The following is a 27,896-nucleotide window of genomic DNA, read 5'->3' as shown; positions in this document are numbered from 1 at the left end:
AGAGCTGCATTGATTTGGGGTGGGAGTTGCCTCAGAGCACCCAGGGCTGAAGCAGAGCACCACCACTGCGTGGCCGGTGTGAGCAGCGCGGGTCACCCAGGGCGGAGACCCCGGCCCAGGGTGGCCATTTGCGAGCCCCCGTGCCGGGGCGATGACCGGCTGTCGCAGGAGTGATCCCGCAGCCGCTGCCCCCGCTGAAAGCGGCGAGAGGCGGCTGCCGGCAGCGGACGGGGGGCGGGGGCCCCACGGCCACCGCCGCGGTGACTCGAGCCCCGGTGCCGGGGATGGCCTTGGCCGGTCCCGGCGGGCAGGCAGCTCCTCCCCTCCACCTGGCAGAGCGAGCGGGCACCTACAGCTCCCCGCACCGGCGCCTCCTTAACCCGGGGAGGCGGGGGCGGCCGCGGCCGGGGGGAGCCGGGGGAGGCGGAGCGGCGGCCGGGGAGGAGCTGGGGCCTGCAGTGGAGCCGCAGCCCGGAGCAGCAGCCGCGGGAGCGGCGGGGCCTGGAGAGACTCAGCGCCGCCCGGGCCGGGCCCCCCGCACCGGAGTCCGGGGAGCCCCCCGGGGACGAAGCCGCGGCCCGGCGGAAGGCGGCGGAGGCGCCGCGCAGGCCCGTGAGCCGCCGCGGCCTCCCGGGGTAGCCGAGCCCGGGCAGGAGGAGCTGGGGCCTGGGGGGAAGCCAGGGACAGCGGCCGGGGTGGGGGGACACCCCCGTAGCCTGCCGGGGTGGGGGAGAGACCGTGTCCGCCGCCCCCCGCCCCGTCCGCAGCCCCGTTAGGCAGCCCCGCGCCCGGTGTGCGGACACCCCGGCGGCCCCCCCCGCCAGGCCCCTTCCCCGCAGCTGGTGAGGGAGCTTAACACTTGCCCCCTTCCCCACTAACGAGCCAAGGGTGTGCAGAGGCCTCCGGCACCCAGCCCTAGTAACTACCTAGAAGCAGGGCTGCTCTTCCTCGCTGTGGATTAGAGCCTTCTGAAGCTCCCTCAATACTTGTTAAGGGGAGAGGTGTCCTCCGACCCCAGTTTCTGAGGATTGTGAGAATAACCCTTACTGCCTACTCTCTCCTGCTACTGAGGGAAGTCCTCTCTCAAGCAGAGCAGACAGCTCTTCCCCAGACCAGGTAGTAACGGGAGTCTTTACAGAAGAAATCCTGTATGCCCAGGAGAGGCAGTTCCCAAGACAGAAATAAGCAGGAGCTGCAGATACTTACCTAGTAATTTTAATTATTTACATCTGCTCAGCTGGTGATAGAGCAAAACAAGGGAGAGAAAGCAGAGAGAGATTTAGCTATTCTTTCCTTTTTCAGTTGCTGGTTACTGGAGATAAAGGTAATTTCCAATACTGATCTCATCCTCCTTCATCCCAAGGAAGATCCCTCATCCCCTAATCCCGAGAGGGTTTTCTTCAAATACCCCGTGCAAGGAGAGAAGACACACCTCCTAGTTACAGGGAGAGGAAAAGGCAGATTTCGCTGATAATATCCACAGACATAGCAAGAATTTTTTTAGAGTAAGAGATTTTCTCCCCCCCCTTAAGGACAAGGTGTATCTAGAGAAAAGAGATTTCTTGGTAGGCAGGTTGGGGAAATTGATTTCTGAAATAATCCGACCATTAGCGAAAAGGCTGTTTCCCAGGGGAACACCCATTTAGTAGTTAGCTGCCAAAAGAGAGAGAGGATCTCCATCCCGGGATAAAACCAGCAGTTTTAGGGGACTGACAGTCCCAAACAGATTGTTTTAATACTCAAGATCCTGATTTCATCCACAATCCTTTCGCCCTCGAAATATTTTTCGAAGAAGCCCTTGGAATAGCTGACAGCAACGGTCTGAGTATGGGTCTCAGAGAAGGAGTGTGAAGGGCAGCACCCCAGCAACCAGCACTGAAGATAATCCACCTCCCTCCAGAAAATCTTCCAGACAGAGTGAGTGACCACATTATATCACCTCTCTATTCCTAGCTGTCCTCTCTCGCCTTCTGTCCTTGTTTTATATGTCTCTTCTCTCACTGTATCTGCTTGCTTTTAATCTTTTAGGTGTTTCTGTTTCTGAACCTCTCCCCACCTTCTTTTCTGTGTCTCTTTCTCAGTCGTTTAGCTCCGTTATATGCTATATGGAATTGACCTGATTCTTTCCCTCACTGTTTAGCTTATGGGAGACCTTAGCTCTGTTTAATTGTAAGAAACCTCTCTGCCCTTTCCCTTCTACTTTCTTTCCCTGGTTTATTCGTCCTAGGCTCAGCCTTAATCATCACTGGTGTGACTTGATTTCTGTCATTTAGGGGTCATTGAGAACGATAATACTGGCCAAAAAAAGCTTTGAGGAGACAGGAGCAGTGATTTGTAGTGCCAGTGTCCAAGGATGCACCTGTGGGGTGGAGTGTCAGATCTCCATGTGGGTCCTACTATGGTTGTAACTGTGGGAATAAAACCATTGTGCGGTGCAGACCTCGCTGTGCTTGGGGTCCGAATGTACAGATCCCCATGCAGGTACTCTGAGATGCGTGTCCTAATGGACCTAAGGGACTGTGGGATGAATTCTGGAATGAGTGCCCTTGAGAGTGGGTCCTGTAGTGCTCAGGGGCCTGGGAATGAAAGCTATGCTGGTGGAACCTGCCCTGAAAGCCAAAAGAAGCCGTTCAGTTGCCACTAGTCTTCATCTGTGTCTTACGCTGCGTTCAGGGGCTAGGAATGTGAATCCTGATGCTGGTGCTGTGTGAGTGAGGCACGCTGGTGCTTTTTGTAAATGAGGCAGTTAATTCCCAGCCACAAATCAGTATTCTGACACCAACGTAGTGGTTTCCTGAGAAATCAAGTCTGAGGGAGACTTCATCTCAAATAAAGCCAAAGCAGATTCCAGTAGCAGAAGAATCATGCTTAAGGATATCTCACCTGAGGTATTACTGTTTCTAGTGAGATAGCAGTGAGGAAATCCAAGATCAAAGGGTCAGGACAGGGAGCCCTTTTGGAAGCCATTTGGGAGAGCAGTGGTTAAACAGGGAGTCCCTGAAGAAGGAACTCTTTGGTATAATGTGCTAGCAAGATCAGACAAAAGATGCCAAAGTGATTCCCCATTTTGGCAGAGAATTTTGTCAGTTAGCCATAGCTTCAGAAGGTGGCTCTTTCTCAGGGAAGGCTGAACCACCAAGCATACCTGTGTTCTGGGGGTACTGTTAGATGCCCTCCTACCTGTTGCCCTATAGTTATGCAATCAGCCTGTTTTGAGTAGAGCTGTGTTATCTAGCACAAGGGAAGAGATAACTGAGGCATTTTGGCCTTTGTACATTCAAGGGGATAAACTGACTTTTCATGCTCTTGAGGTTAATTTACCTCACGCTGCCCCCTTCCTCACAGTAATGACTTGACATTTTTCAAGTGCTTTTGCTTCTGATGGATGCCTGGGCACTTTACAGAATATGTATGCCAGCCTTAAAAAAATTCTGCTCTTCCACAACAAATTACCTTTGTGCACATGAAACATTTTTTTTTCTTCCATTAATGATAAAGATTCTGTATTTGCTGCCTGAGCTTTTAGATGTTCATTACAGACATAAAAAGCTGGAAGTGGTGTGCCATAGACTAATTGTTATTTATTTGTTAATTGCTGACAAGGCATTCAGTACTGACTTGGACACAAAATTAAGACAATCTCTGCTCTGAAGATCTCATAATCTAAAACCCAGCTCTACAAAAGCTGGGACATACTCATAAATTTTAGGGAATAATTTTTCGAGAGCACAGCTCTTCAGTGTGATCATGGTATTCACATCAAATGTTTATCACAGGTGAAAATGCAGCTTCCTCTGAGGTAGAATACTGCAGCTGTTCTGCACCATTTATTTTATACAAAAGTATCTATGCAAGAAAAAAGGAGAGTATTATTTATTTTCATGAAAGTGCAGAATACTTTATAGGCACAATAAAATGCAAGTGTTATAAGAGTTTACATTAAGAATGTTAAACCTGACCACCTAAAATTAGACTTTAAAAACCACATTAATGAATCCAAGTAAATAGCCCATTTCTTGTAAATGCCCAGGAACACAGACCTGGCTTCAACAGAAGCAACGAAGCCTCCTACATTTGAGGAAAGAGACACTTAGTTGTGTGTATATGGCTCTGTAAATTTAAATTTGGACATTCATGCTTCCAAAAGTTGACTTTTTAAGTTGAAGCAGTCTGATCCTGTCCTGTGGGCAGTCAGCTCCCATCTGAGAACTGATGGTGTGGCATTTCTCAGGTCAAGCCCTTAAGCAAAATGAAATGAGATGGTCTAAAGAGTTATGGGAAAAGGATTCCTGAGAGATCATGAAGTTATAATACTGTTTAAGTATGTGTTCTATAAGTTCTTGGGTTTCATCTTGAAATGTGGTTTTGTAGGCAAGTTTCTAGGATAGAATAAGGAGTCCAAGAAGTTGGAATGAAAGAATGAAACAGTTTGAGGAGTTGGGATCTAGTTTTTCAGTCCAAGGGAAGTGTAATACTTCTGGTTTGGTTTTGTTGTTGGGTTTTTTTTCTCTCCCCCCTCTAAAAATACAGCTGAGTGCTGGTGTCTCTGAAGAAGTTTATTCTTATCACATAGGTACAGGTTACTACCTCTTCCCTTAAACTTCAGCTGACCTTCATATAGTGGGAGATTGTCTGAATCCCAGTTTGGATCTTTGGCCCTTTACTTCAAATGTGAGAAAGGAGGTGTGGTTAATGGCAACTGTGATATGGACAGCTGTCCCTCAAGAGCAGGACTGAGCTGATTATCTCATTTTACACAGCTGTTAGGCAGGAATTGGATCTCAGTCATTAGCAACCAAAAGATGAAAAATGGTTCTGGACACATTTTTCCATTTGCTTCTCCCAACCTTGGGTAGAATAGTAATCAGTGACTTTCACACAGAACCTTCTATGTTTTGTAGTACTCCATTTGCCAAACCTGTTTCTGAGTGATGCTTCAGAACTGAAACTTTGAAGGATACTGTTTTTGATCTGGAAGGCATCTTAGAGAAGGTGAATAGTCCCTAGATTAATGGGCAGCCTAATGTGATAGCTAACATGTTTGAGCTCTCCAGTTGTGTTAACTCTGAAGCCTAAAGAAAAGCCTTTAATTTGCTGTATTGTTGGCAGTTGCACATGTTATTTTAACAAGAGTATCCAGTTGATGTGTTCAACCTCCAAATGCTTATTGTCTTTGTAGGAGGCAGTATTGCTACTTGCTATCTGTTCTGCTGGTTTTGTTTCCTTCTTCCTTCTAAGGGATATGTGACGAATGTAAAAACTCTGTAACATATTTCTGCCCTGTACTGATGTTTTTCACTTTTAAAGGCCATCTGTGTATGTGTGTTACTGAGAGAGAGCAAGCATGCTGCAGTATGTTTTCACAATTAATTAATTGCAAATTTTCATCTTAAGTTTGAAGTGAAATGCAAAATACTGTGAATGTTTCAAAATTTGGAGATCTCACAACCAGCTTTAAGACCAATCTAATGCTGTATCCTGTGATGCTTTGCCAAGATTCGGACTAGATTGTCGTTTTATCCATCTGTCTTTGACCTGCCCAGTCTTCCACCCTATCCTGTTATGAACCTGATACTTACTTAGGTAGGCAGCACAGATTTAAAGGTAGGCAGCAGAGATTTTGGTAGTACCCGACCTTTCCTGAATCCCTGGGCTCCATAGCATCATGTGGCACTCATGTTCCTCTCCTGCACCTTTAAGGCCCGGCATGTTTCCAGCCTGCCTACTTCTTGACTCGCATTTCCTCCTGCACCTACTCCTCCTCTCAGTTGTTCCTGCTCTTTGCATCTCTTTTCTCTTGTGGCATTCTGTCCTGTGGTCCTAGAAGCCTAAAATGCTGCTTTTCTCTTCATCAAGCAAGCATCCCTCATCTCCTCTCTAGGATTCTTCACTGGCAGGAGTCTTTTACTGCATCTCACAGGCTCTGGTCTTACTTCCACATCTGCATTTTGACCTGTTCCTGGCTTGCCTTTTGTTAGATTATATGCCTGTGGGCACATAGGATTTTTTGTCTGAGGTTATCTCAAGAAACTTCTTTCTTTATCACTGATAATACCCAGTTCTGCTTGGCTGGGAAATGGCACTTGGTCTCCATAGTCCAACTCATTTAAGTCTCCCACCCTCCCTTCTCTTCTGGCCCCTTTCCTTCCTCAGGAATAGCTAGATTTTAGTTGGTTAGAATGAAAAACCCTTCCGTTACATTCTCTGGTTCCCTCTAGCACTTGAGGATCTTGGTTTTCAGAACTGGGCTGAACATTTTGTGCAAGGCCCTGTACCTTATTCCTCATCTTTCTGAGCTGGTCAGTTTATTTGATGTGAAATCAAGAACTAAGGGAATGTGTGTTCTTTTTTGGCCTTTTCTATGTATAAGAGAGAGTGAGTAATGAGGGACAGGGTGAGATGATGAGTGAGAGCTTTTATACCTTGAGGAAAAAAAATATTTGCTTTTTTGTTTTTTACCATTAGCAATTCAAATTTTGTTTATGCTCTCTGCTCTATAAAGACTGTGGCTGATTATAGCAGAAATATGTAATTACTGTTAAAAGTTCAAATCTGAATAATTGGGAAAGAATCTGAACACTTTGTGGTCACAAATTAAAGGAGCAAAGTTTCTGAATTCTCCGTTTCCCCTAAAAAAACTATTGTTAAGTAAAACCAAGGCAAATTCTCCCTCCCCATCAGGAACTTGCAGAGAAAAATAAACAAGCTGCTAAAATAGTTATATCTGAAATTCTTTTTATCTCCACCTGAACAGAGCAGACAAGGTTTGAATGTAGAGAACTGGTCTGGATTTTGGGAGAGCAATGTTGTCTGCATGGTTCTGCTACTCCTTTCCTGGCTGACCTTGGGCTGCATGCTTCTCCATGCATGGCTTCCCATTTATCCTGGAATAGGTTATTGATCCTTTATAAGGGTTCCAAAGTATAAGGATGAAAACCACTTTATAATGGCTGCCTGTTCTTGCTGCTGATTGCCCTAATTACAATGTGATATTGAACTCAGAACTTACATATGCTGGGTTTTGTGCTGTTAGGAAACAGTGAAAGCATGATGCCCCAATACATTTCTGTTTCATTGAGGGACCAGTCACTCCAGAATTGAAAGATCCTATATGATTGTGTGCAGTCTAGAACTGTTTTGTAAGTTGACTTCAGTATAGATATTCTCATTCCCTTGAAGCTTCTCCTGAGATCTCTAATGACCTTTTCTTGGCCAAGTCTCAGGGTCTCTATTCCATCTTCATCCTTCTTGGCTTCCCTGCTGTTTTTGACACTTGATCATGCCCAGTCTTGAAATCTTGTCCTCCCTTGACTTTTGTGACAGTATTTTCCTGGTTTCCCTCCTAACTACTCTAGTCATTCATTCAGTAGCTTCTGCACTAAGTTATTTACCTCCCTCCGTTTATTTTTTTTCTTAAGTTAGACACAATGACCCACTTCTAGTATCCTCTCTTTGCTTTTCTTTACCTCCTTCATGCCAGGGATATTAAATTATGCAACTTTGCATGCTACCTTAACATATTTTTTAAATTAATTGCTGCAAGTTTAAGACCCCTGAGGCCACTATGGAACTCAAGAAAGCTCCTTTGAGATTTGCCTTTGTTTCCTGTTTTCCTCTGCTGCAAGGTTCCACAGTTGGGCCTCTATAATATGTTCTTGCTCTGAACATACAGTGTAGGGACTCATCTTCCTGTTCATGGCCTGAATCTTTTGCTGCTTCTTTTTCACTCTCTTTGCTTCCTCCTTCATTTACCATCTCTGTTACTGTGAGCTGTTCTTGCTGGCCTCTGACAACCGTGTTACCTTCTCGTCTTCTTAAAAAACGTGATTGCTGAAGCTGTCCTCCTGGCATGCTTTCTCAACACGTTGCCATCTCCTCCTTGACAAGCCTGTGCTTTGGCTATCGTCCACCACATAAGGTTCCAGCTTGTTGTGCTCACTCTAAGGGGCCTTCACATTTCTGTTTCTCCCCTATCTGTCACTGTCTCTTACTGCATTGTCCTTTGCTCTGCCAGCAACACTAGCATGACATTGTGCTTTTCCATTTTTTGCATGAACATCTCTTTGCATTCTTCCTCAGCTGACTCATACCTTGATACACACAGGAATATTGCCAGCCAATAGAGGCCAGACATACTGGAAAGTACTTATTTCATAGAATCCTAGGATTATTAAGGTTGGAAAAGACCTTTAAGATCATTGAGCCGCACTGTTAATTGCATATTTGCAATTAGCTGTTTTCAAATATACAAATAGCCATTATTTGCATTTTTGAAAATTATCCAAAGGTCTAACTGATACTCAAAGGTAGTCATCTTACTATATGTACCCCACTCTCCCTGGCTCCTTTTGTGAAGAAGGATGATTGCAAAAGGAATACAGATTGTCATAAGCAAAGACACAGCATCTTGAAGACTGGAATGTTCGAGGTTAGAGCAGAATGATATTTACCTGAAGCTGCAAGGTGACAACTGTGGCAAGCATGTGTGTGGAAGAAAGGGACTTCTTCCAGTGTTTGTAAGGATATGAACAGAAGATTTAGTTTCAGGATGATACACAAAATGGAGCATTTTGTGAGTAGGTTGCAGAAAGCCAAGCAGCAATACTAGTGTTTTAAGCAAGGAGAAACCATTAATGGGTGTGTGTTCTGTGGCAGTGTGGTTCTGAATCCTCTTGACCTTCAAGCGTGGTACAAATCTTTGTGAGTTGTGAGCCAGGCCAGGGATTGTCAGATGTTTTGTCTACTGGAAGAGAGTTTTGTCAGTTTGAGAATAACAGCTAAAAGAATAATAAAAAGGAATTATGTTAAAACAGTGGTTGAAACTTAATTTATGAGCCTCACACAGTATTATTTGATTCTTCTGATCATTCTCCAACTTCAGTTTCAGCTGTGCTTTGCTCTCAGACTCCTCTTTAACAGGCTTCTCTGCAGTGCTTTGGTAAACTCAACTCTGGGAGCATGTGCTCTATGTACATTTTGGGCACGTGGTATACAACTAATCTGCACTTGATACCAATTTCCTTTTTTCCTATGAATTCAGTACAGAGTTCTTGCTAGTGCTTGATACCCGTTTCCACAAGTGGGTTGTGGTTTGTTCAGCAACTATTACAGAGTTCATATTGACTAATCTGTTTTCAGTGGTTCAGCCTTTGGTGAACAAGTTCTGACCACTTGCAGTCAAATTTTCATTTTCCCTATACGTGGCTGACGTTCCTTTCTCTACCATAGAAGCTTTTCACTATTGCTGTCATTGAAATGCAAGGCTAATAGTAATTTTTCACTGAGAGACCCATTTTTTTAATGTGAATAATAATACAGTTTTCATTTATAAGCATGTTGCATTCTTTCAGCCTGGGTTTCTGTATATGCCTTTGCAATGCTGTGCAGATCATCTGAGCAAGATAGTCTGCATGCTGATCTACTTCTGATGTTGTCTCTTAATTTCAGAGACAATCTGGGTATTATATCAGTGTTTGCATATCTTGTGCTGAAGGTTTATTACTGGATGTGATTCTGACAGGCAGGTAAAATGGAAATCCTTCAACCTCTCATGGGGCTGTGGGAAATACCTGCTCTTACATACTGTTTCTCTACTACTGACTTCCCAGTTTCCAAGGGAAAATTTCATTCCAGATATGTGCTCATAAATTTGACTTATTCCAAAACCAAGTACCCTATACCTTTCTCAGTGTAAGAGTAATTGTTCTGTTAATATTCTTAAAGCAAATGTCAAAGATTTCTCTCCTGCCATGGCATATGATTGGAATTACAGCTCCTAGTTCCAACGGTGAAATATTGCATAGTGGTACTGAGGGTGGAGGGGTGCTGCAGAGACGCTTCTGCTGTGGTGATGTATTTTCATTGCACTTCTTCAAAGTGCTTGGTTTACTTTTTACTTCAAATCTGTTATTGGGAGGGTTGTCATGGGACATTTGGCTTATTATTAGAATAAATCTTTTCTAGTAGTCTTATTACAAAGGAAATAATTTCCAGCTCAAAAGTATTTTATGTATACCAGTATTCTCAGTATCATTTACTGTTTCTTTTGACAGGTGTTACATATTCCCCACTTTACCTTACACAGCATCATAAATAAACAAACTGGTCCTAACTTCGAACACATTTTCAGACTGTCTAAGGGGTGTCTGCAGTGTTTGCATAGTATTTCTCAATGCTTTTTTTTTTTCCTATATGTTTATATAGCAGACAACAAAAACATTTGATTCGTTGGTCTTATTAAAATCTGGCAAAGCACTAGCTATGCTCAATCCTAGCCTGTTATGCCCACAAAGATACTGCCTCCCTTGACATGAGCATATTTCAGACTTTGGCTATAATGCCATCTGTTGATAAGTTTAAATAAGCAGGTCAGGTTTTGTAAACTATACCATTTGTCAGTTTCATACAAAGCTAGGACGTAATTGCCTTTGGAATTGAATCCTGATGCACTTCCAACATGAGGGTTTGGGTGACTTTATAGTTCTCACAAGACTTCATGCTTCATTAGTACCAAAAATGCCTGCACAGTCAGTGTCGTTCATTTACTAAATTCAAAATACAAAATTATAGCCTGCTAGTGCACATTTCACAAAATGGAGGGAATCGAAAGGTCCTATGTTAAAATGTGCTATCACGATATTTATTTAATCTGTAATAACAGTGAAAACAAATTTCTTTTCTTTTTGTGTTTCTTTGAGACTTAATATGAACGTCATTTTGTTGAGATTTCTGTTTATTAAAGGACAATCGTATCTGTATGTCAGTTTAATTATCGCAAAACAATCAGTCCAGTGATTTATATTAAGCTATACGTGGCCTAAAAGTTTTTATCTTCATCTAACTGGTAATTTTCAGTACCATCTCAGTGTTTCGTGCAACTTTGAGCAAATTTTCCATTCAGGATACAGTAATCACAGTACCACCTGTGTTCTTTTACACAAAACAGCACTGAGCATTCAAAGCCATTCTGTCCCGCACACGAAGTCGTTCTGAGCAGGGCTGTAGAGTCAGACCCTGACACGTGGACAGGTGCACGCTGTGACGGTTCATGCTCGTGTAGGCAGCACCACGCCGTGTGCTCTTAGGTGACAGTAGCTTCCTTTGGTTGGATCCCTTTTCCCTCTGTGGCTCATGACTAGTGAGAACCACGTGCCCCCTGTTACCACATCTGCAAGCCTACAGTTAATCAGGAAAACATTTTTTGGCTTATTCTGCTGCTCCCCAAAAAGGGAAGCATGGTTCTAGGGTATGAGAATATTTCTTACCTTCTTGCCCCAGGGATGGGTTTTCCTCCTTTCATATGGCACTGCAGACAGAAGAGTGCTGTCAGACTGTAATGTCTTTATTTTGTCACTAACATGACACCTATCATTCCTTCCAGGTTAAGTTTCATGTTATGAACAATACCCAGCAGCCTCTTTTACTTCTGCATTTGATTCCAGAAATATAAACATTTCCTGAAGGCTTCTCACAAGCAGTTACCAAAATGATGGATAGCAATTTCAGACTGGGCAGATAATCAGTATCCACTTTTCTTATTTCTTACATGAAACAAGTATTTCTGTGAGAATGTTTGCTTAGAGAAGATCAGATTTTTCAGTGTTTTATTCCTGCCATCTTAGTTCACACCACGTTCTTTTTGAGGGAAAGCACATATCTTAAAATGGCAAATTTCTCTTCCTTCTAGACTCAGCAGAATGGATTATTTTCCCCTTTTTGTATTGGATGAGGACAGAGGATTTTTTGTGTAATTTATACAAGTACATCAGAACTGCCTTTTTTTCACCAAAGTAGAGGCTCTCCATTTCTTCATGCATGTGGTATTCTTGTTTTACTTTTCCTCCTTACTTTGTGGCACTGTTTCAGAAAGGTTACAGTCAAATAGTCCGTTTTTGCCAGTTTTTTTATTTGCTAAATACCTTAGAGTCTAGAGGTATCTCTGAGTATATTAGATGGATATTGTTAGATCACTGGATCTGTGTTTCATGCACCTAAATAGAAGTGGTTGTATATTCATAGGTGTTCTACAGCAGTGTCTGTCATTTCTTGGTAGTCTGTTGCGCATTTCTTCTCTCAAAGTTCATGTTGAGAAACTTGAGTCTCCTTTAAATCTTTTGCCATAGTGTTTCATTGGATCAGAATAGCAGCAAATAAGGCAACAGTGAAAGTAAACACAGGGGAATGTAAATGCAGAGATTTATTCTAGAACAGGCATCTTCTGTAGGCAGTGCACAGCATGGTGCCATTCATTGTATGGCTCCCTACTTCAGTCCTAACTGATTCTGCCTGACCGGCCTTTGAGTCCAGCTTTAGAGAATGTTTCAGGCTGTTAATGCTTATTAACTGCATTCAATGTGACCCTTAGAGTGTTGTTCCTCACATTTCATATGTTTTTCTGTCCTGATATGCAAGTACCAGTGATCCTGGATAAGATCTGGCTGGCTTAGGGTGAGCATTTGCAAAGTAGCAAAGTACAGGTTTCTCAGTGCTGCTAAGGGATGGTGCTTATTGTCGCACAGACAGAAGCCTGGCTTACCTTTGCAGCAGGAGCTTCCATTTGCTAGTTGCAAAGATTCAAAGTAAGGCACTAGTTTTCCTGGAAAGCTGTAGGGAAGTATTACTAGTCCCAAGCGAATTAGTGGTTATTAAAAGGTATTCAGTGCAAGGATTTTCTTTAATACATTGTTCTTACAAATTGGACAGATTCTTGTCTGTTTTACTGTAGTTTGGGATCAGTGCTTGGCTGGACTTTTTGCATCTCTCTGACCTGTCTGACTTGGGATTGTACTGTAACTATTTAGTGCTTGTGAAATGAAGACTCTGCAGTCACCTTCCAGCTGTTGATGGTGGTTATGACCTTGGCTACCCTACCCTTGCTTTTCAAATTCAGCCAAGTACATAAACAGATAGCATTTACCTTGTGGGAGATTATGAAGTCTGGTCTTTGACTTTCTTTTTACTTCTTTGAAATTAATTCTGACTTGCTAATGTGGTAGGATTTTTTGAAGCACCCTTGATTTCAGTTCAGTGTGTTTATTAGTTATTACTAATTTTTTCTCTGTTTGAGTGGGATCGTAAGAGAAGAGTTCAAAAGACTTGCCAGGCAATAAGCTGGGAAAGGAAAGTTGGAAGAATTATCAGCTGCTCTGGTTTGGCTGCAGCCTTGTTTTATCATACTATTAAGTAGTGTCAAGCTGATGCACCGAACACTTGGGTCAGGTGAATGAGATATGCAACATAAATTAACAGTAATATTTACTGCAGAGCAAGTATTGTTTTAAATAATTTAGTAGCCAATTACACTGAATTATTGTTGCCCTGAAAGTGTTCTGGAATTGCCACCTTACCTAATGTTTGACTATGCCTGATTATTACAGATCCTATATTGCCAGCAAATCCAGTAACATGATCAAGTGCAAACTTGGAAAAAAAGGTCTTATTCCACTGCTTTGAAATTTCCCACGTGATTGCTATTTGGTCTGAGTCTTCACTTTCTGTCCTAAATTACTGTCTAGCGTATCTGTTCTTAAAAGGCTGCTGCGTTTCACTGAAAAGTGGTTGTTTCAGTACTGGGTGACAAGTGCATATATATATATACACGGGGGGGTTTTTTAAGATTTTGGGATTTTGTTTTCTTGTCGAAGATTTTTATAAGCCAAGGAATGAAAATATTAAAATTCTTAGTGTGGGTGTAATCTGACCCAATTCTAATTTTGCTTGTCTCCCTGACAAGTGTATTTTATACAAATGCACAAAATCTTGTGTACTGGATGACGGGGATGTTGCATATCAGCCTTACATTTTACTGCATAGCCAATCATCCCAGATGCTCTGCTGACATAACCTGGGCAATTCTGAAGCTCTGTGAAAACAACAGTGCTTTCTTCTGTTTCTTGAATTTCTGGTGTTTCAGATTGGTATCTTAACCTGCCATAGGCTTTTATAACCTAATTTTCTTGATTTCTATGCTTGTCTTAAAAAAACAAAAGGGAGGAGGTGGAACAGAGAAATTTGTATTTATTTTACTTGGGAGTTGTATTGTTAATGCAACTGATATTTCATAATGGTTTAACAAGAAGCAGCAATTTGTTTTCTGATTGCACCACAGAAATTAAAATTTATATGAGACACATTTACAAAATGAAGCATTCAACTTATATTTAGTTCATGTTTGTTTTCTTCCAAGTGGGATGCTACTTCTAGTGAGGGCTTTGCCTGTGAAGTTACCGTGTAAATGTAGCTGTGTTTTGATTACATGGTGGTCTGTCCATCCCCACTGGATAAAAATAGATTGTTGCTTTTTCCTTGTATTATTAATGAAGGAATAGTCCTACTATTTTTTTTTAATTTGTGTAAATTTCAAATGTTTGATATTAGATTAAATCAGTCAAAGAGTTATTAAATAAAGCACAACTTGAGGGGGCTGGATAATGGAAAGTGTTTAGCAGCTTAGATCATCTAGTTAGCTATGTAGCAAGTAGTCATCCCTATGCTAAGTGATAGTGTGGCAGATGAGTAGATAAGTAAGTTAGTAGCAGTTGGGCTTTTGCTTTCCTCCCCAAGACATAAAAGTGTTTCCACTCGCCATAGACACTGTGGTGCTGCAATTCGGAGGTGTCTCCTGAGGCCCTGGCTGTGGAGCTGCTGCCTTTGGGGGCTGAGGGATGGATTTTGTTGGGGTATTGTGTAGGTGTTTGAGCCCTAAGAGGTGTGGTGAGCACATGCATGGAAATGAAAGGTTTAGTGCATGTGAACGCGTTGGAGTATGGACTTCAGTGCTTTAGTGCTGTGAGAGCACTGGAGTGCAGAAGTGAAAGGTATAATGCATATGGTTGTGGGGGAAGAACGGGTAGCTTCAGTGTCAAAATGCTGGGTGCATCTGTCTCTGGATCTGTGCATCCACACTGTGTTATTGTCAAATGCCTATTTTTAGAACAAGTATCTAATTGGTATTCATGCAGATGGGTGTCTCCCTGTCTCATCTGATCCACTCATCTGAGTGATGCACTCAGTGGGAGGTGTCTGCTGATGAATCTTTTCTAAGCAGAGTGTGTTCGTGTCAGTCTCTTCTCTCTTACACGTATGCAAGTGTTTAATTTGCTATACATACCTAAGTGTGTTTGTGTGTTTGTCTTGTGTATGCTCCAGCATGCTCAAAGACAGTGCCATCTAATCTTCTGGAAAAACTAATTTCAGAAATGAAAGGTGTAGAACTTGCATCCCTTCAAGACATGATTCTTCTCTATGCAAAGAGCAGTGCAAGTCATGGCCTTGGAAACCTAGCTACCTTAGGGAAGGACTTCAAGGGATTGCTCCTAGTTAGAGTAATGCAGCCACTTGTGAGTAGGAATGATGAACTTTCTGCTGCCTTACCTACTGCAACAGACTGCATAAAAGTTAGTGTGCTAAGTGTACAAGTTCATACAAGTTCTTGCTGCTAAATGTTTTCTTCTTATAAAATAATTGTTAAGTAGAAATTCCTGTATACAACTGCTAGCCGGGTGTGTTTTATTTTTATGAGGGGAAGTATATAACATTTATGAGATAAAAGATCCTGAGTCTCTTCCTGTAGCAAACTTACGTGACTTCAGACAAGTGAGTTTTTTCTGTGCCTCAGAATTGGAGAAAATTCTTGCCTGTGATACTGTGAATTCAGCAGGATTTAATTCAATGAAATTATATATATATATTTAGGGAAAACTGGTTATGGTAGGCAAAGCTTTAACTATTATGAGCTTAATATAGTCTGTTCCAACTCGACATGGTAGATGTAATTATCTATATATAGTATTATGCATGATCTTGGTGTTTTAAAATGAGATATGTAATCCTAGCTCTAAGGAATAGGATTCATTATAATGTCACCTAATGCAAAAAGAGAGGCTAGACCTCAGAGAGAAATTAATTTCCCCTCAAATTGAGATAGTCCTGACTTTGCAGATGATCTAATTAAATTCTAGTTTGTATATGGCATGAATGAGTATTTCCTTTTAGCTATGATTTTCCTCTTACCTGACACCACAAACCTGCTGGCTTACAGATGATCTTGGCGAAGGGTACCAAGGTTACATGGATTATGTAGTAAAGGAGTGAATGTGATATACCTACTGAAAGGGCTCCACTTCCCCTAAGCAGATCTTGGTTTTTTACCTGGGATCAGTGCTCTGGGTAAGACTGCCCTAGCAATGTTACCATCAGTGTTACAAAGCACTGTCCCAGCTGCTCTCAGTACGGATGATCCTCCCTGAGGCACAGTCCTAGGCCTTTTAGGATGGTTCTGGCTGGCTGTGAATAAGATGCATGAAGTAGGATGATCTTCATACAGGTATTTGTGATAGGGGGAGAAGCCGAAGAAGAATGCAAATGGATGTTTCTGTTCTTATGCTTCACCTTGTTTGTGTCTCAAGTGTTTCTTTTCCTCTCCTTTCTCCTCACAGATATTCCTGCTTCCAGCACCATGGCCTCTGACCTGGAAAGTAGCCTCACTTCCATAGACTGGCTCCCACAGCTTACTTTAAGGGCTACTATTGAAAAATTAGGGGGGTCCTCACAAGCAGGACCTCCAGGGTCTGCCCGAAAGTGTCCCCCAGGCTCACCAACAGATCCCAATGCCACACTGAGTAAGGATGAGGCTGCAGTGCACCAAGATGGGAAGCCACGTTACAGCTATGCCACTTTGATCACATATGCCATCAACTCATCACCTGCCAAGAAGATGACGCTTAGCGAGATCTACCGTTGGATCTGTGACAACTTTCCCTACTACAAAAATGCTGGTATCGGTTGGAAGGTGAGGGCTTGCATCACTGAAGTACCCTTTTTTGCCCAATTATAAGACTTACTTTTTAAATTCTATGCAAAATAGCCGCACTGATTAAAATAAGGCTGATGTAAAACTGAGTTGACCAACTGGAGAAAATGCAGAGCCAGAAGTCCCATTTTCTCTGAGTATTTTGTTGAATGTATGTGGTGGTCCATTAAGAAGGAGTTTGCCCCAAACCCACCAACACCAACCAAGAAAAACAAAAAAAAAGCCCCCACAAAACCCACATCACTACCATCCTCTGCATCACACTGATGCTATTTTCATTGCACCATCTGTAGGTGTAGAGCTGGTTCAGCCCCATATTGTCATCTTAATCCATCCCTTTCCACAGCTTCTGTTCTGCCCCATTCCAGGAATATGTAGTGACCTTTGGCTTTTGAGTATGTACCATCCTATTTTCTCTACCTGCTCCTGGGCATACTCAGAAGACTGTATGTTTTTGTTGCAGCACTTACCTGTATCTCTTACTCTCTCATCAGAACTCTATTCGTCATAACCTCTCTCTGAATAAATGTTTTCGAAAGGTGCCTCGACCAAGAGATGATCCTGGGAAGGTAAGAAATCTGCTCCTGGGCAAGCAATTTAAAACTGCAGGGAATAAGCTGGGGTCGCCCTTTCTAACTCATGGTTGGAATTTGAAACCTAAAGTGTAGGCAAAAATGGAAGCAGTAGTAAGATTTACTGCAGTCCTTTGGCTACAGAAGCATTTACTTAAAGGGAACCTGTAAAGGAGCTTTAAAGGTTTTAGTAATTATTTTTCTTATCTGTGATCTTCAGTTGACTTTAAAGATACTGGCAGAAGTCAAAAGTGTGATTGAATGTACTTTATTAGTTTTGTTTCTTTTTCTTGATCTTTGTCTGTAAAATGTGAGTGTAGCCCAACCAGTTCTGTTATGAGAGAGCATAGTGGCTGCTGGTGAACAGCAGGACTGTGATGTGACATCATGGATTTCATGGAGGCAAGATCCATGGAAATGAGAGCAGAATTACTACCTGTATAGACTGCAAAATACTTGGTGTTGAAAAAAAAATGTCATCACCACATAGTTTAAATATGTAGAAATAATTTACGAGTAAAACTCAAGAATTTAGGAATTTGTTGGCTTACTGAGGACTGATAAGGCTCTGATAGTATATACAGATTGTAAAGGGGAATTGCTAGCAAAACCAAGACTTGACATCTTGGCATGCAGATATTATTGTTTAAAAAAATCCACAACCAAACAAGCAAGAGGAGATGGTAGGGGCAAGAAGCTATGTTTTTAGACAGAAAGATTGTCTCCTCCCCCTCATCCTAAAGTTAAAAGACCATTTGCTCAAGCCTTTTATTTCAGGTTATATTTAAGGGACTGTGTGGTGCTCAGTTGGGATCTATAAATGGAAGTAGTAGATCTCTGAAGATCACTGCTCAAAATTACCATTAATTATGTGGCTTATTCCAGGAAGTCCTAACAGAGTTAAGGGTATATGTTTGCAGGTGTTCATTGGCATGTTGGGCTGGGTTTATAATGAAAACCTGTTCTGTGCTTGTTACTTATCCAGATGTTGATTGGAGGGTAAAACAAGCTAAATCACACTCTAGAGTTCTTTTTGTATTTATTCAGAAGACAACACACATAATTACAGACTATTTTATGTTGAAAGAGACCTCTGGAGGTCGACATGTACCTCTATCCTCTCCCAGACAGGAACAATCACATTAGGTTGATGAGATCTGTCAGATTTTGAGTATCTCCAGAGATGGAGATAGCAAAACTGGGCACTTGTTCCAGTGCTGCACCACCATCATTGTGAAGAAAATTTTGTTTATATCTGACTGTACTTTCCCTTGCTGTAACTTGTGTTTTGTTGCCTTTTCTTGTGTGATGCTGTTGTCTTTTATAATACTCTTACGCAGTTGAAGACAGTGGTTTGATCTCCTTAGCTTTTTCTTGTCCAAGCTAAACAGACCTCTCTGTACATCATGTGTTTTAGTTCTTAACCGTGGTTTATTTCTTAGCCATCATGGCCCCTCTGTGGATGCTCTAAGGGGAGTCCCACAACCATGGAAAAAGAGCAATCCTTCTAGCTGTCTCTGCCAAATCCCAGCATTGAGTTGGTTCTCATCAGTTAATAATAAATGCAAGTTGTGAGGAAGCTACTGAACAGAGTGTGCAGGCCCAAAAGAGTTCACTTAGCTTGGATCAAACCATCCTTTTGGTGTCCTGTCTCAGAGTGATGGAAAGTAGAGGATTCTGCCTTCCATCAGTAGCATTGTACCTCATTGTTCAATGCAACCCAGTGCAAGAGAGGAATCTCTTGCCAATACCCAAGTCTCGGTTGTCTGAGGTTCTAGAGGGTGGTCCTTGTGGTCCTAATGTTTAGTTGGTGCTGCATTCCTTGAGTCAGCAGCCCCCTACTTCAGGAAGCTCTGTGATTTCATCATGCATTCACCAATGGATCTTCTTTCCAGGGCTCTTATTGGACAATAGATACATGTCCAGATATATCTCGCAAGAGGCGGCATCCTCCAGATGATGACGTGAGTGTTTTTCTTTCCACACAGCACGGAGTGGGCTGGGAATTCCCTTCAGCACCAGACCATGATAATGTTTTGGGGTCAGGGTGTATAGATGGAGAGACAAAGGCCAGGACTGAGCAAACTAGTGTGTGTGTCCTGCTGATTGCCTGTTGTTGCTGCTATTCAGTAGGAAAGTTAATCTTGTTTAAAGTCCTTTATCCTGACTTTTCAGTGACTAAGGCCCAGTCCTCCTCTTTTTTAAGCCATGAACTTCTACAGCGGGGGAGCTGGCTTCCCATCTGCAGTTTCACTTCTCCATCTGTTTTTGATTTCTGCTCCTTTCCTTTTCTCTTTCTTCCCCATCCACAGATACCACAAGACTCCCCAGAGCAAGAGGCAAGTAAAAGCCCCCGAGGGGCTGTTCCAGTCAGCACAGAAGCCTCTTTGCCACCTGAGGCCACCCCTCAGATGTCGATCCAGAGCACCACCCCCATTGCCAACTACAGTCAGGTGAGCCGCAGGGAAAAGGATAGAAGTGGGAGGAAAAGGAGAGTGGGAGGAGTGTATGAATGGAAAAACGAAGTGGTGAGGAGAGGGAATTGTGAAAATTGTGATATGGAGGCAAAAATAAAAAGAAGGGAAGGAGCTGAAATTGCAGAGATAGAAAATAAGGAGGAAGTGAATTTTAGCAAAGGGTTGGATGGGGATAAAGGATAAAGGCATAATGGTGTTAGATAGCTGAAGAAAAGGCTGGAGCCACTGTGCTGCAGAGGAATGGTTGTGGTTGGTGTTCTCCAAGGAAAATGGCAATTCCAAAAAAAATTTGGGAAGATTTGTTGGAAGATGAGCGAAGTGATGCAGGATATCAGTGCATGTTCTATGCATATCTGGTCTCTGATCTCTGTCTCAAGCTGCAAAACCTAGTACAGGCTAAAGGCCATATTCCTCCCTCCCTTAGCAGGGTGCAGGGCCTGTGGATGTTGCCTCTACTGTAGCCGGGGGGCAGGGCCGTGAAGGGGCCGATGTGCCGCCCCCGCTGTACAGTGCCAACCATGATTTCAAGTTCTCCTACTCTGAGATCAACTTCCAGGATCTTAGCTGGTCCTTCCGAAATCTCTACAAATCCATGCTGGAGAAATCATCTTCCTCTCAGCACGGTGAGTAACTATATGCGTCATGTGGGGTGGGCAGGTATCTGCCCACACAGTCTTGTCCATTTGGCATCTCTCAGATCTTTCCTCATTCAGGAGCCTGTGCAAACAGACTTTCCTTCTTTGGCATGCTGTAATTACTTCTGCCAGAAGCTGATAAGAAATCTGCACGTCCTTTATGCATTGCTCCCCCTAGTTCTCTCAGAATAAAAAAGCACAATGATTTAAAAATGCCTTGTGTTGATACAAATGCAAATACTAAAATGGCAGAAACTGAGAAAAATGAAGTCCTGAAGAAAAGCATGTCAGAAATATTCACAGTCTGTCAGGCTAGAAACCATAAGAGGGAGGGGATTGTTGCATCTGGAGTTTCTCAAAAGGAGAGTGGAAAATCATCATTGCTCAGATCTGTTGAAACTAGGATTGTACAAGGCCTTGGAGAATTAAGCTTTGTGGATTGAGAGCAGGGAAGAGAGAGCCTCCAGCTCCATTCGTATCTTGCATTTCTGGGATTGAGTAAGCAGCCAGAAGAGGGCAGAATCACTGCAGGGATGAAATGTCCACGGAAAATATTTCAGAAAAACTTACATCTCTTTCTGCCTTAAAACACTCTTGTAAATATTAATCTGGTGTAAAAAAGGAGTGTGTTATTACATGAGCTTCTCAACTGTGCTATCAGCCATCACACAGTGCAGGCAGTTTGCTACTCTAGAAGGGGCCTCCTGAACTTGAAGCTTCAGTGAAATAAAAACGTATATACCTTTACTGCTTTCATCATGCTAGCACTCCGAGTGGGAGCCCGTTGTGTGAGGTGTTGTAGTATGAGTGAGCAAGTTACAAAAATGTAGAGAAGAACCTTGATTTGATGTGTTCCTCTGATTTTACAAACTTAGCAGTTGTCTGCTGTTTTTTTCCTTCCAAATCTTAGGCTGCAAGGCAGTGTAGGAAAACTTGCAGGTTTTGAAAAAATTTTGTAGGCAACTTTTGAGTCAGGATGGCAGTATTCATCCTTTCACCCCATGACAGTAGTAGGATACTCTAAGGGTTGATGAAAATGTGAGGTTTGCTTGCAGATGGGCAAGTAAGGGTACTCAAAGTAAGAAGTGAGTAGCTCAGGTTAATGGCATGTAGTGCCCCTGACTGGTTTTCCACAGAGGTACCCCACTGTATGGGGAGAATGAACAGGGGAAGCAGCCATAAGAGATATGCTGAGCTCCTGGTGTTGGGGAAGTATGGAAAATACCTGATGCTCTCGCATGTAGGGGTTGCCTGAAATACAGGAGGATGGAAATGACACACCCAGTGAGTCAGGAGGAATGAAAGTAATAAAGGAGCCCTGATGTGTACAGTGTGCTCTTTGTACAAAAGCAGAGTCTTTTATGACCTCTTATGATCAGTGTGAGAAAAATTGTGAAGATTCCTGACCAAGCTGCTTGTAAGAAGGGAACTCCAGGGAGCCTTTGGAAACAGCAAGTCAGATTAAGTATTAAGTTACCCATTTTCTAAATGTTCTGCTGTTTAAGTTTGCTTAATGGTCATTTATAGGAAAACAACACGTGCTTGGCATTTCAGGAGAGGTTGGATTACTTTGGTAAGTCTAGGAGAAAATCCAGGGAGGAACTTAAGTGCCTAACGCTGTACTAAAATCCTTCTGGGTCTTTGTCGTAGAGCTTTTTGTTTTCAACAGTCTGGAGCACAGCAAGGGCCTAACTGCACAGGTGGTGGTTGTTGGTAGCCTGTAGAGGGCACTCCGAAAGCTTCATAAATAGCGGGATGAGCAGTGTGAAATTAGAGCTGGATCATGTAAGCAGAGGTCTGATCCAGGCTGTCTTAAAGCTCCCTCCTCTTTCATTTACTCGGCAGGTTTCTCTTCTCTCCTTGGTGACATGCAGCCCTCCAACCACAATTACTATATGTACCAGCAGCAGCAGCAGCAAGGCCCCTCCTCAGTGGGTGCTGCTCCCCCACTCCACACTCCAACCCCAGAGGGCTGCCCATCCCAAGGAGGAAAGCAGCAGGGTGGTGAAGGTTATGGCCCTCCACCAGTGATGTCCATGCACCCGCCCCCAATGCAGCATGGAGGTTACCACCAGCATCAACAGCATCACCCGCACTCCCACCCACAGCAGCAGCCACACCAGCACCAGCAGCAGCAGCAGTCACAGGCCTCAATCAACAATGCTGGCTTTGGTGAGTCAGGGTGCTGGAAAGCACTGATGGTGGAAAGGGAGCATTAAGGAGCTCCCAGACAGAAATTCCACAAGTGAGCTTTCCCTAAGTAGTACCTACTTGTGTGTAGAAAATGGGGGAAAACTGGATATGGTTGAAATCTGAGAAGGAAATTGCTTCCTTACTGGAGAATGGAGGATAGATATATCCACCCTGGGTTTGGGATTCTGTTAAGGGATGCAGCATAAAGTCAGGGCCTTAGTGAAGAAGGAGATACCATCCCTGGTTTTCCAAGGGAGAAAGGATTTCTAGCTGTTGTAGCATCAGGCTCTTTGGTGAAGAGGGGCCAATCTTTTTATATTAAGGGGTGGAGGGAAAGGGTGATCTGTACTGTATTAATCTTGTCCCTGTTTCATTCCAGCGTTTCCCCCTGATTGGTGTTCCAACATCGATTCCCTGAAGGAAAGCTTCAAGATGGTAAACCGGCTGAACTGGTCTAGCATTGAGCACTCCCAATTCTCAGGTCAGTGTTGGCCTAGTGACTAGGGCTAGTGACTCAATGACTAGGGCTGGAGTCTAGAACATGCAAGTGCTGTGTAGGGACCTTTTTTTCAATGTAACCGTGGCAAGTGCCTGCATTTCTCAGTGATTCACCTCATTTTTAAAAAGAGGTGTCCTACTTCATGGGTTCTGTTAAAGATCCTGAAGCACTTGAATGAACACTGCAGGATTTGGGACAGGGAGAATTAATCATAAAAGTATGTCAGAAAGCTAACTGAGATTTTTCCTTCCAACTCTTTCTTGCCTTACCTGAGTCAGTGTGACAGTATCCTAGATGTGGAGCTCTCCAGGAGTCTGGTGACAGATTTGAAACAATAAAGTTCGGTTTGTGAGGAGGAGGTAGGATTTAGGGGCAGGAGACAGAAACTCTTAGCAGGAAAGATCACAGTGTGACTACTGTCTTTGACACTGTCCTTCGTCCCCTGCAGAGCTCATGGAGAGTTTGCGCCAGGCTGAGCGGAAGAACTGGACGCTGGATCAACACCATATTGCCAACCTCTGTGACTCCCTTAATCACTTCCTCACCCAGACTGGTCAGCTCCCTCATCTGGTTGGCCCACAGCAGCCCCCTCGAATCTCTGATTCTTGTGCCCTGAACAGTGGCAAACAGGAGCAATCCATGAACCAAGGTAATTAGGGGAGACTAAAATGATGTGTAAATGAAGGCCCAGTTCTGTGAGTATCCTAAACTACCTGCAGCCTTACCAGGCAATGCAGCACGGAGCAAATCAGAGCTAGGCTGTCAGAGATGTTCATAGCAATTCAGCTTCCTCTGGCTTTAAAGAACTGGGATGTCCTATACCTGTGGCCTGGACAGACTGCTGTTATGTGATGCATGCTACTGACAGGCAACCTCCAGGCAGGAATATATTTAAAAGGCAAACCTGGAAGAGGAGAAGGGGATGGTGCTTTTTTAGGTGACCCACAGAGAGGAATGGCAAGGTAGCGAGATTGCTATTCCAGATGGCAGGAACAGTAAAGGAGAAAGTTCTTGCACCCTTGTTGGAGAAATACTGTACAAGGAGTAGAAGATGCATTCTGAGGAGGGGATATGATGGTCTTGATAGAACTGTAATGGTGTGTGTCATCTAGTACTGAACTAAATGGATGATACTGAGCCACCTTGCGGTGTTTCTGGATGAAAATTTTCTTCTTTTACAAAAATAGAGAAACTCCTGCTGGTTTCAAGAACAAGATCCCTGACCAAGCTATAGCTTGCAGTTAGGACCCAACAGCTGAACATCTCCTCAGTATCCTGTGGGTCTGAGTGAGTTGCTCTGTGGCTGAGCTGCTACCCAGTCAGGGCCAAGGCTTCTGACCTGAACATTAACAGCTGTTTTTTTGTTTTCTTAATTCATTTCCTTTCACAGTGAACTCCTATGGTCAGCCCCAGCCTCCCCATCTCTTCTCCGGGCCATCTCCTATGTACCAGATTTCCACCCAGGACTCTCCAGGATATAATCGCCCAGGTAAGGGGTGACATTAAGGCCTATTATACCAATCAATATTAAAGAACTTGTTCCAAACCCCTTTGTGCATTTCTCCCAAAGCACTTAGTAATCAAATGGAGCACTGTGGGTAGAGAGGGAGCAGGGACTGCAAGGCACCCTCCATTTAGGGCTCTGTCATAGCTCTGGGAAGGATTAGGATTTCAAAGGCATGATTTCTTTCACTTCACGTAAAGTCTTCTAGCTTAGCCTCACCCTCAGTTAGTTGTTTGAAGACAACTGTACATGAGAAGCTTCTGTTGACTAAGTTCTTTGTACTCTCTCAGCAGTCAGCTATGAGGTAAGTAAAGGAGGCTGAAACTTAATTTCTGTAGAACTTGCTGTGGAGAATTTCACAGCAGAACACTCCCAGACATTGGTAGATGCTGTCTGACAGAGGGATTGATGCCAGTAGTGTTCTTGTTTGTTAGACAGTTGGAAAGGAGAAGGCCCAGATCATTTCTGGTTTCTTTTGCCCAAGGGCCCACTGTGAAAAAGGATGTAGTTTTTGATTCTAACTGTTCTCTTTCCTTTTTCTTCTTTTTTCTTGTCTTTGACTCAGCTCATCATCTGGTCCCTCGGCCTCCAGGGCCTCCTCCAGGTGCCAATGAGGAAATCCCCGATGATTTCGACTGGGACTTGATCACCTAGCGAGTTACAGACTTGATAGCCCGTCCTTTATGAAGGACGTGGGAGGGGAGGGGGACATGGGGTCAATGGTGTCAGCACCGCCCTCCCCAGCCTCCCTGCCTTGCCTGTATATAGATATATATTCTCTATCTCCGCCAGAGAAGCCACCGCAAGATGCTGCCGAAGATAATCCTTCCTTGCGTCCTGTTTTATCTTCTTTTCTTCTTTTGTTTATTATTATTATTGTTATTATTATTATTACCAATAATTGAGCACAGCCCTCCCCCTCCTCCGGTGGCCTCGGACGCATCAGATCGGCTCTTTCGTGTTGCGCAGTGCCCTGTGGAGGGTGGGAAGATGGGTCCTTGGTGCCATGAAAAGACCTTGGAAGGCTGAATCCTCGAGTGCATCTTTCTCTGCCTCCATCATTTTGCGTTTAACAATCCCTCTTTCCCTTCAAGGTGGCCGGTGAATCTGTTGTATTGGCTACTGGAGTGAGAGAGCCTAGTGGACCCTGGGAGCCTGTAGTTATGTTGTTTCGTAAATGTTGTAAAGGTCAGGGGGCTGAAGGGACACTGGAGGGGTGATCTTAGCTCTGTGAACTTCGTCGCACCAGCGGGAACAGCAAGAAAAGAAGTGGTGTTCCTAAGTACAAGAGAGGGTGATCCCTGAGGTAGGGAGAGCTGAGCTGAGCTGGGAGGGCAGACCTGAGTTTGGAGAAAGGAGAGTGTAGCAGAGATGGTATTTCAGCAGAGAAGTTGGGTTTCAGAATGTGGTGCCATCTGTGAAGACTGAGAGATTTTGAGGGAATCCTAACCCATTTCCTACACTGCCTTTTGCAGTCTCTAGGTGAAGCCTACATACTCATCAGGTGAAAGAAGCAGTCAGGGGTGTCACATGTGATTCAGCAAGTTCTATTCCCCAGAGCTTTTCATTTCACCCCACACCCCTTCAACCCCTTTTTCAAAATATGTAGTGAGGCTCTTCCTTTCATATGCAAATTTGGAAGTTTTCTCCCATCAGTATATGTCTGGTTGTTATTTGGCCGTCCACCCCTCATATTTCTTTGGAGGCTGTCCTTGCCTGTGGTTGAGAGTGCCAGCACCAGGAGTCTGGCTGTGTAGGCACACATCCTCCATCAGCGGTTCCCACTTGGTGAATGGGCTCATGGTGGGCAGAGGAAGCTGCTGTGCAGAGTGGGGCTGAACTCGGGGGCTGCTGGTTGAGGGCTGGACCCTCTGGTCAGGGACTGGGCGGCCCTCGCGAGCCAATTTTGTAAGAGGGGCGTAAGGGGAAAGAGGGTGAAGCGGGGCAGGGTTTTGAACCGACTAGCCAAAGAGTGCAGTATAAAAGGGAGGAGGGTGTGTCAGACCCCTTGCAGTTCAGCTGGGGGAGATGATGTAATCTAGTGTAAATCCTGAAGGATAAGCTTTGTCAGCACGTGCAAATCAGGAAGGTGGAAAAGGTTCAGGAGCAGGAGTGAGCATTGAGATGCTTCCTCCCCAAAGTTGTGTCCTGTGTTCCCCTTTTTTTCTGGTATGGCTCTGTTATGTCAAACCTCTTGTTTCCTCTTAATGGTTCTTAGGCCTCCCCGCAGCCCTTATTTCCTGTTTACCAGTGAAGGGAACAAACATGGAAATAGACTATCATGGCTGCTTGACAGACCTGGAGCACAGGAGTAAAGTAATAACCTCTATTCTGACTGCAGGAAGGTGGGGAACTAGCACTGCTTTTAAATTTGCTGTAGGAATAAACCAATTGGAAATTGGATTGTTGTCAGGGAAGTGGACAGAGTCTCATTGCATTGGAAGGGGGGAACAACACTTTTTTTCTTTTTTTTTTTTTTCTTTTTTTCTTTTCCCCCTTTTTTTTTGTTTTGTTTTAAGTGTGTGTTTGGGGGGGGAGTTCATCACTGAGCATTTCCAAGAGAAATGAGGAATCCCAGACAGCTTCAACGTGGAGTCAGCTGTTACCTCTGCTGCCTCAGGATGGGAATGATACAGCCTGTGTGATAGGTTTCTGTGGAAAGTGGCACCAGAGACGACAATGAGAGACAACTTCCGGCAGGTGCCCAGTTAGTGTTTTGCAGAGGACATTACTGAGAGCCAGCCCTGTGGAAGTCTGAAAACACCACCGGAAGAAAAACAAACCAAGATGGCTCCTTCTGCGTATCCAAGTGCTCCTCATTTGCATATTTGCCTCATTTGCATATTAAGTTGTGCCTCATTTGCATATGTAAATACATGCCGGTCAGTGTGCAAATTAGCCTCGTTCCTCTGCCCCTGAAATCAATGTGCATTGTTAGTGCGTGGGAAGACATCGATGGGTGGGCGTGGAGCTCTGCGGGTGCGCTGGCACCGGCCTGCAGGGAGGGCAGGGGGGCCAGCCTGGCCCACAGAGGGGTCTTGCAGGCCCCTCCAGCCCAATGTGGCCCTCAGTGCTTCGTGTCAGGGAGAGAGGGGCGTGGTCTCACGAGTTTATTTTTGTGCATGCTTTCTTAATAAAAAGAAAAAGTGAATGTTTATGGTTTAACTCTTTTGGTGCCCGTATTGATTTTTTTCTTTCAGCGGCGC

General features: G+C 43.7%; 1 protein-coding gene across 3 annotated transcripts; it reads left to right on the top strand.

Annotated features, from left to right (window-relative positions):
* Positions 1 to 470: 470 nt before the first annotated feature.
* Positions 471 to 27,855, top strand: FOXJ2 (forkhead box J2). 3 transcript variants are annotated; one of them, XM_048294260.1, is made up of 12 exons: positions 471 to 635; positions 1,793 to 1,917; positions 16,437 to 16,789; positions 17,305 to 17,379; positions 19,278 to 19,346; positions 19,695 to 19,835; positions 20,284 to 20,482; positions 22,340 to 22,666; positions 23,067 to 23,168; positions 23,635 to 23,835; positions 24,577 to 24,675; positions 25,256 to 27,855. In XM_048294260.1, the coding sequence occupies exons 3-12, from the start codon at positions 16,457 to 16,459 to the stop codon at positions 25,342 to 25,344; spliced, it is 1,635 nt and encodes a 544-aa protein (XP_048150217.1). In that variant the 5' UTR covers positions 471 to 635; positions 1,793 to 1,917; positions 16,437 to 16,456; the 3' UTR covers positions 25,345 to 27,855. The 3 variants fall into 3 exon arrangements, with proteins under 3 accessions (XP_048150217.1, XP_048150218.1, XP_048150216.1); XM_048294261.1 differs by lacking the exon at positions 471 to 635 and having other exon boundaries at positions 670 to 1,917; positions 20,287 to 20,482; XM_048294259.1 differs by lacking the exon at positions 471 to 635 and having other exon boundaries at positions 670 to 1,917.
* Positions 27,856 to 27,896: the final 41 nt, after the last annotated feature.

Source organism: Corvus hawaiiensis, chromosome 2 (assembly GCF_020740725.1).
Source record: "Corvus hawaiiensis isolate bCorHaw1 chromosome 2, bCorHaw1.pri.cur, whole genome shotgun sequence".
Taxonomy (NCBI): domain Eukaryota; kingdom Metazoa; phylum Chordata; class Aves; order Passeriformes; family Corvidae; genus Corvus; species Corvus hawaiiensis.
The sequence above is the reverse complement of the archived record's forward strand: the minus strand, read 5'-3'. Positions and strand labels throughout refer to the sequence as shown.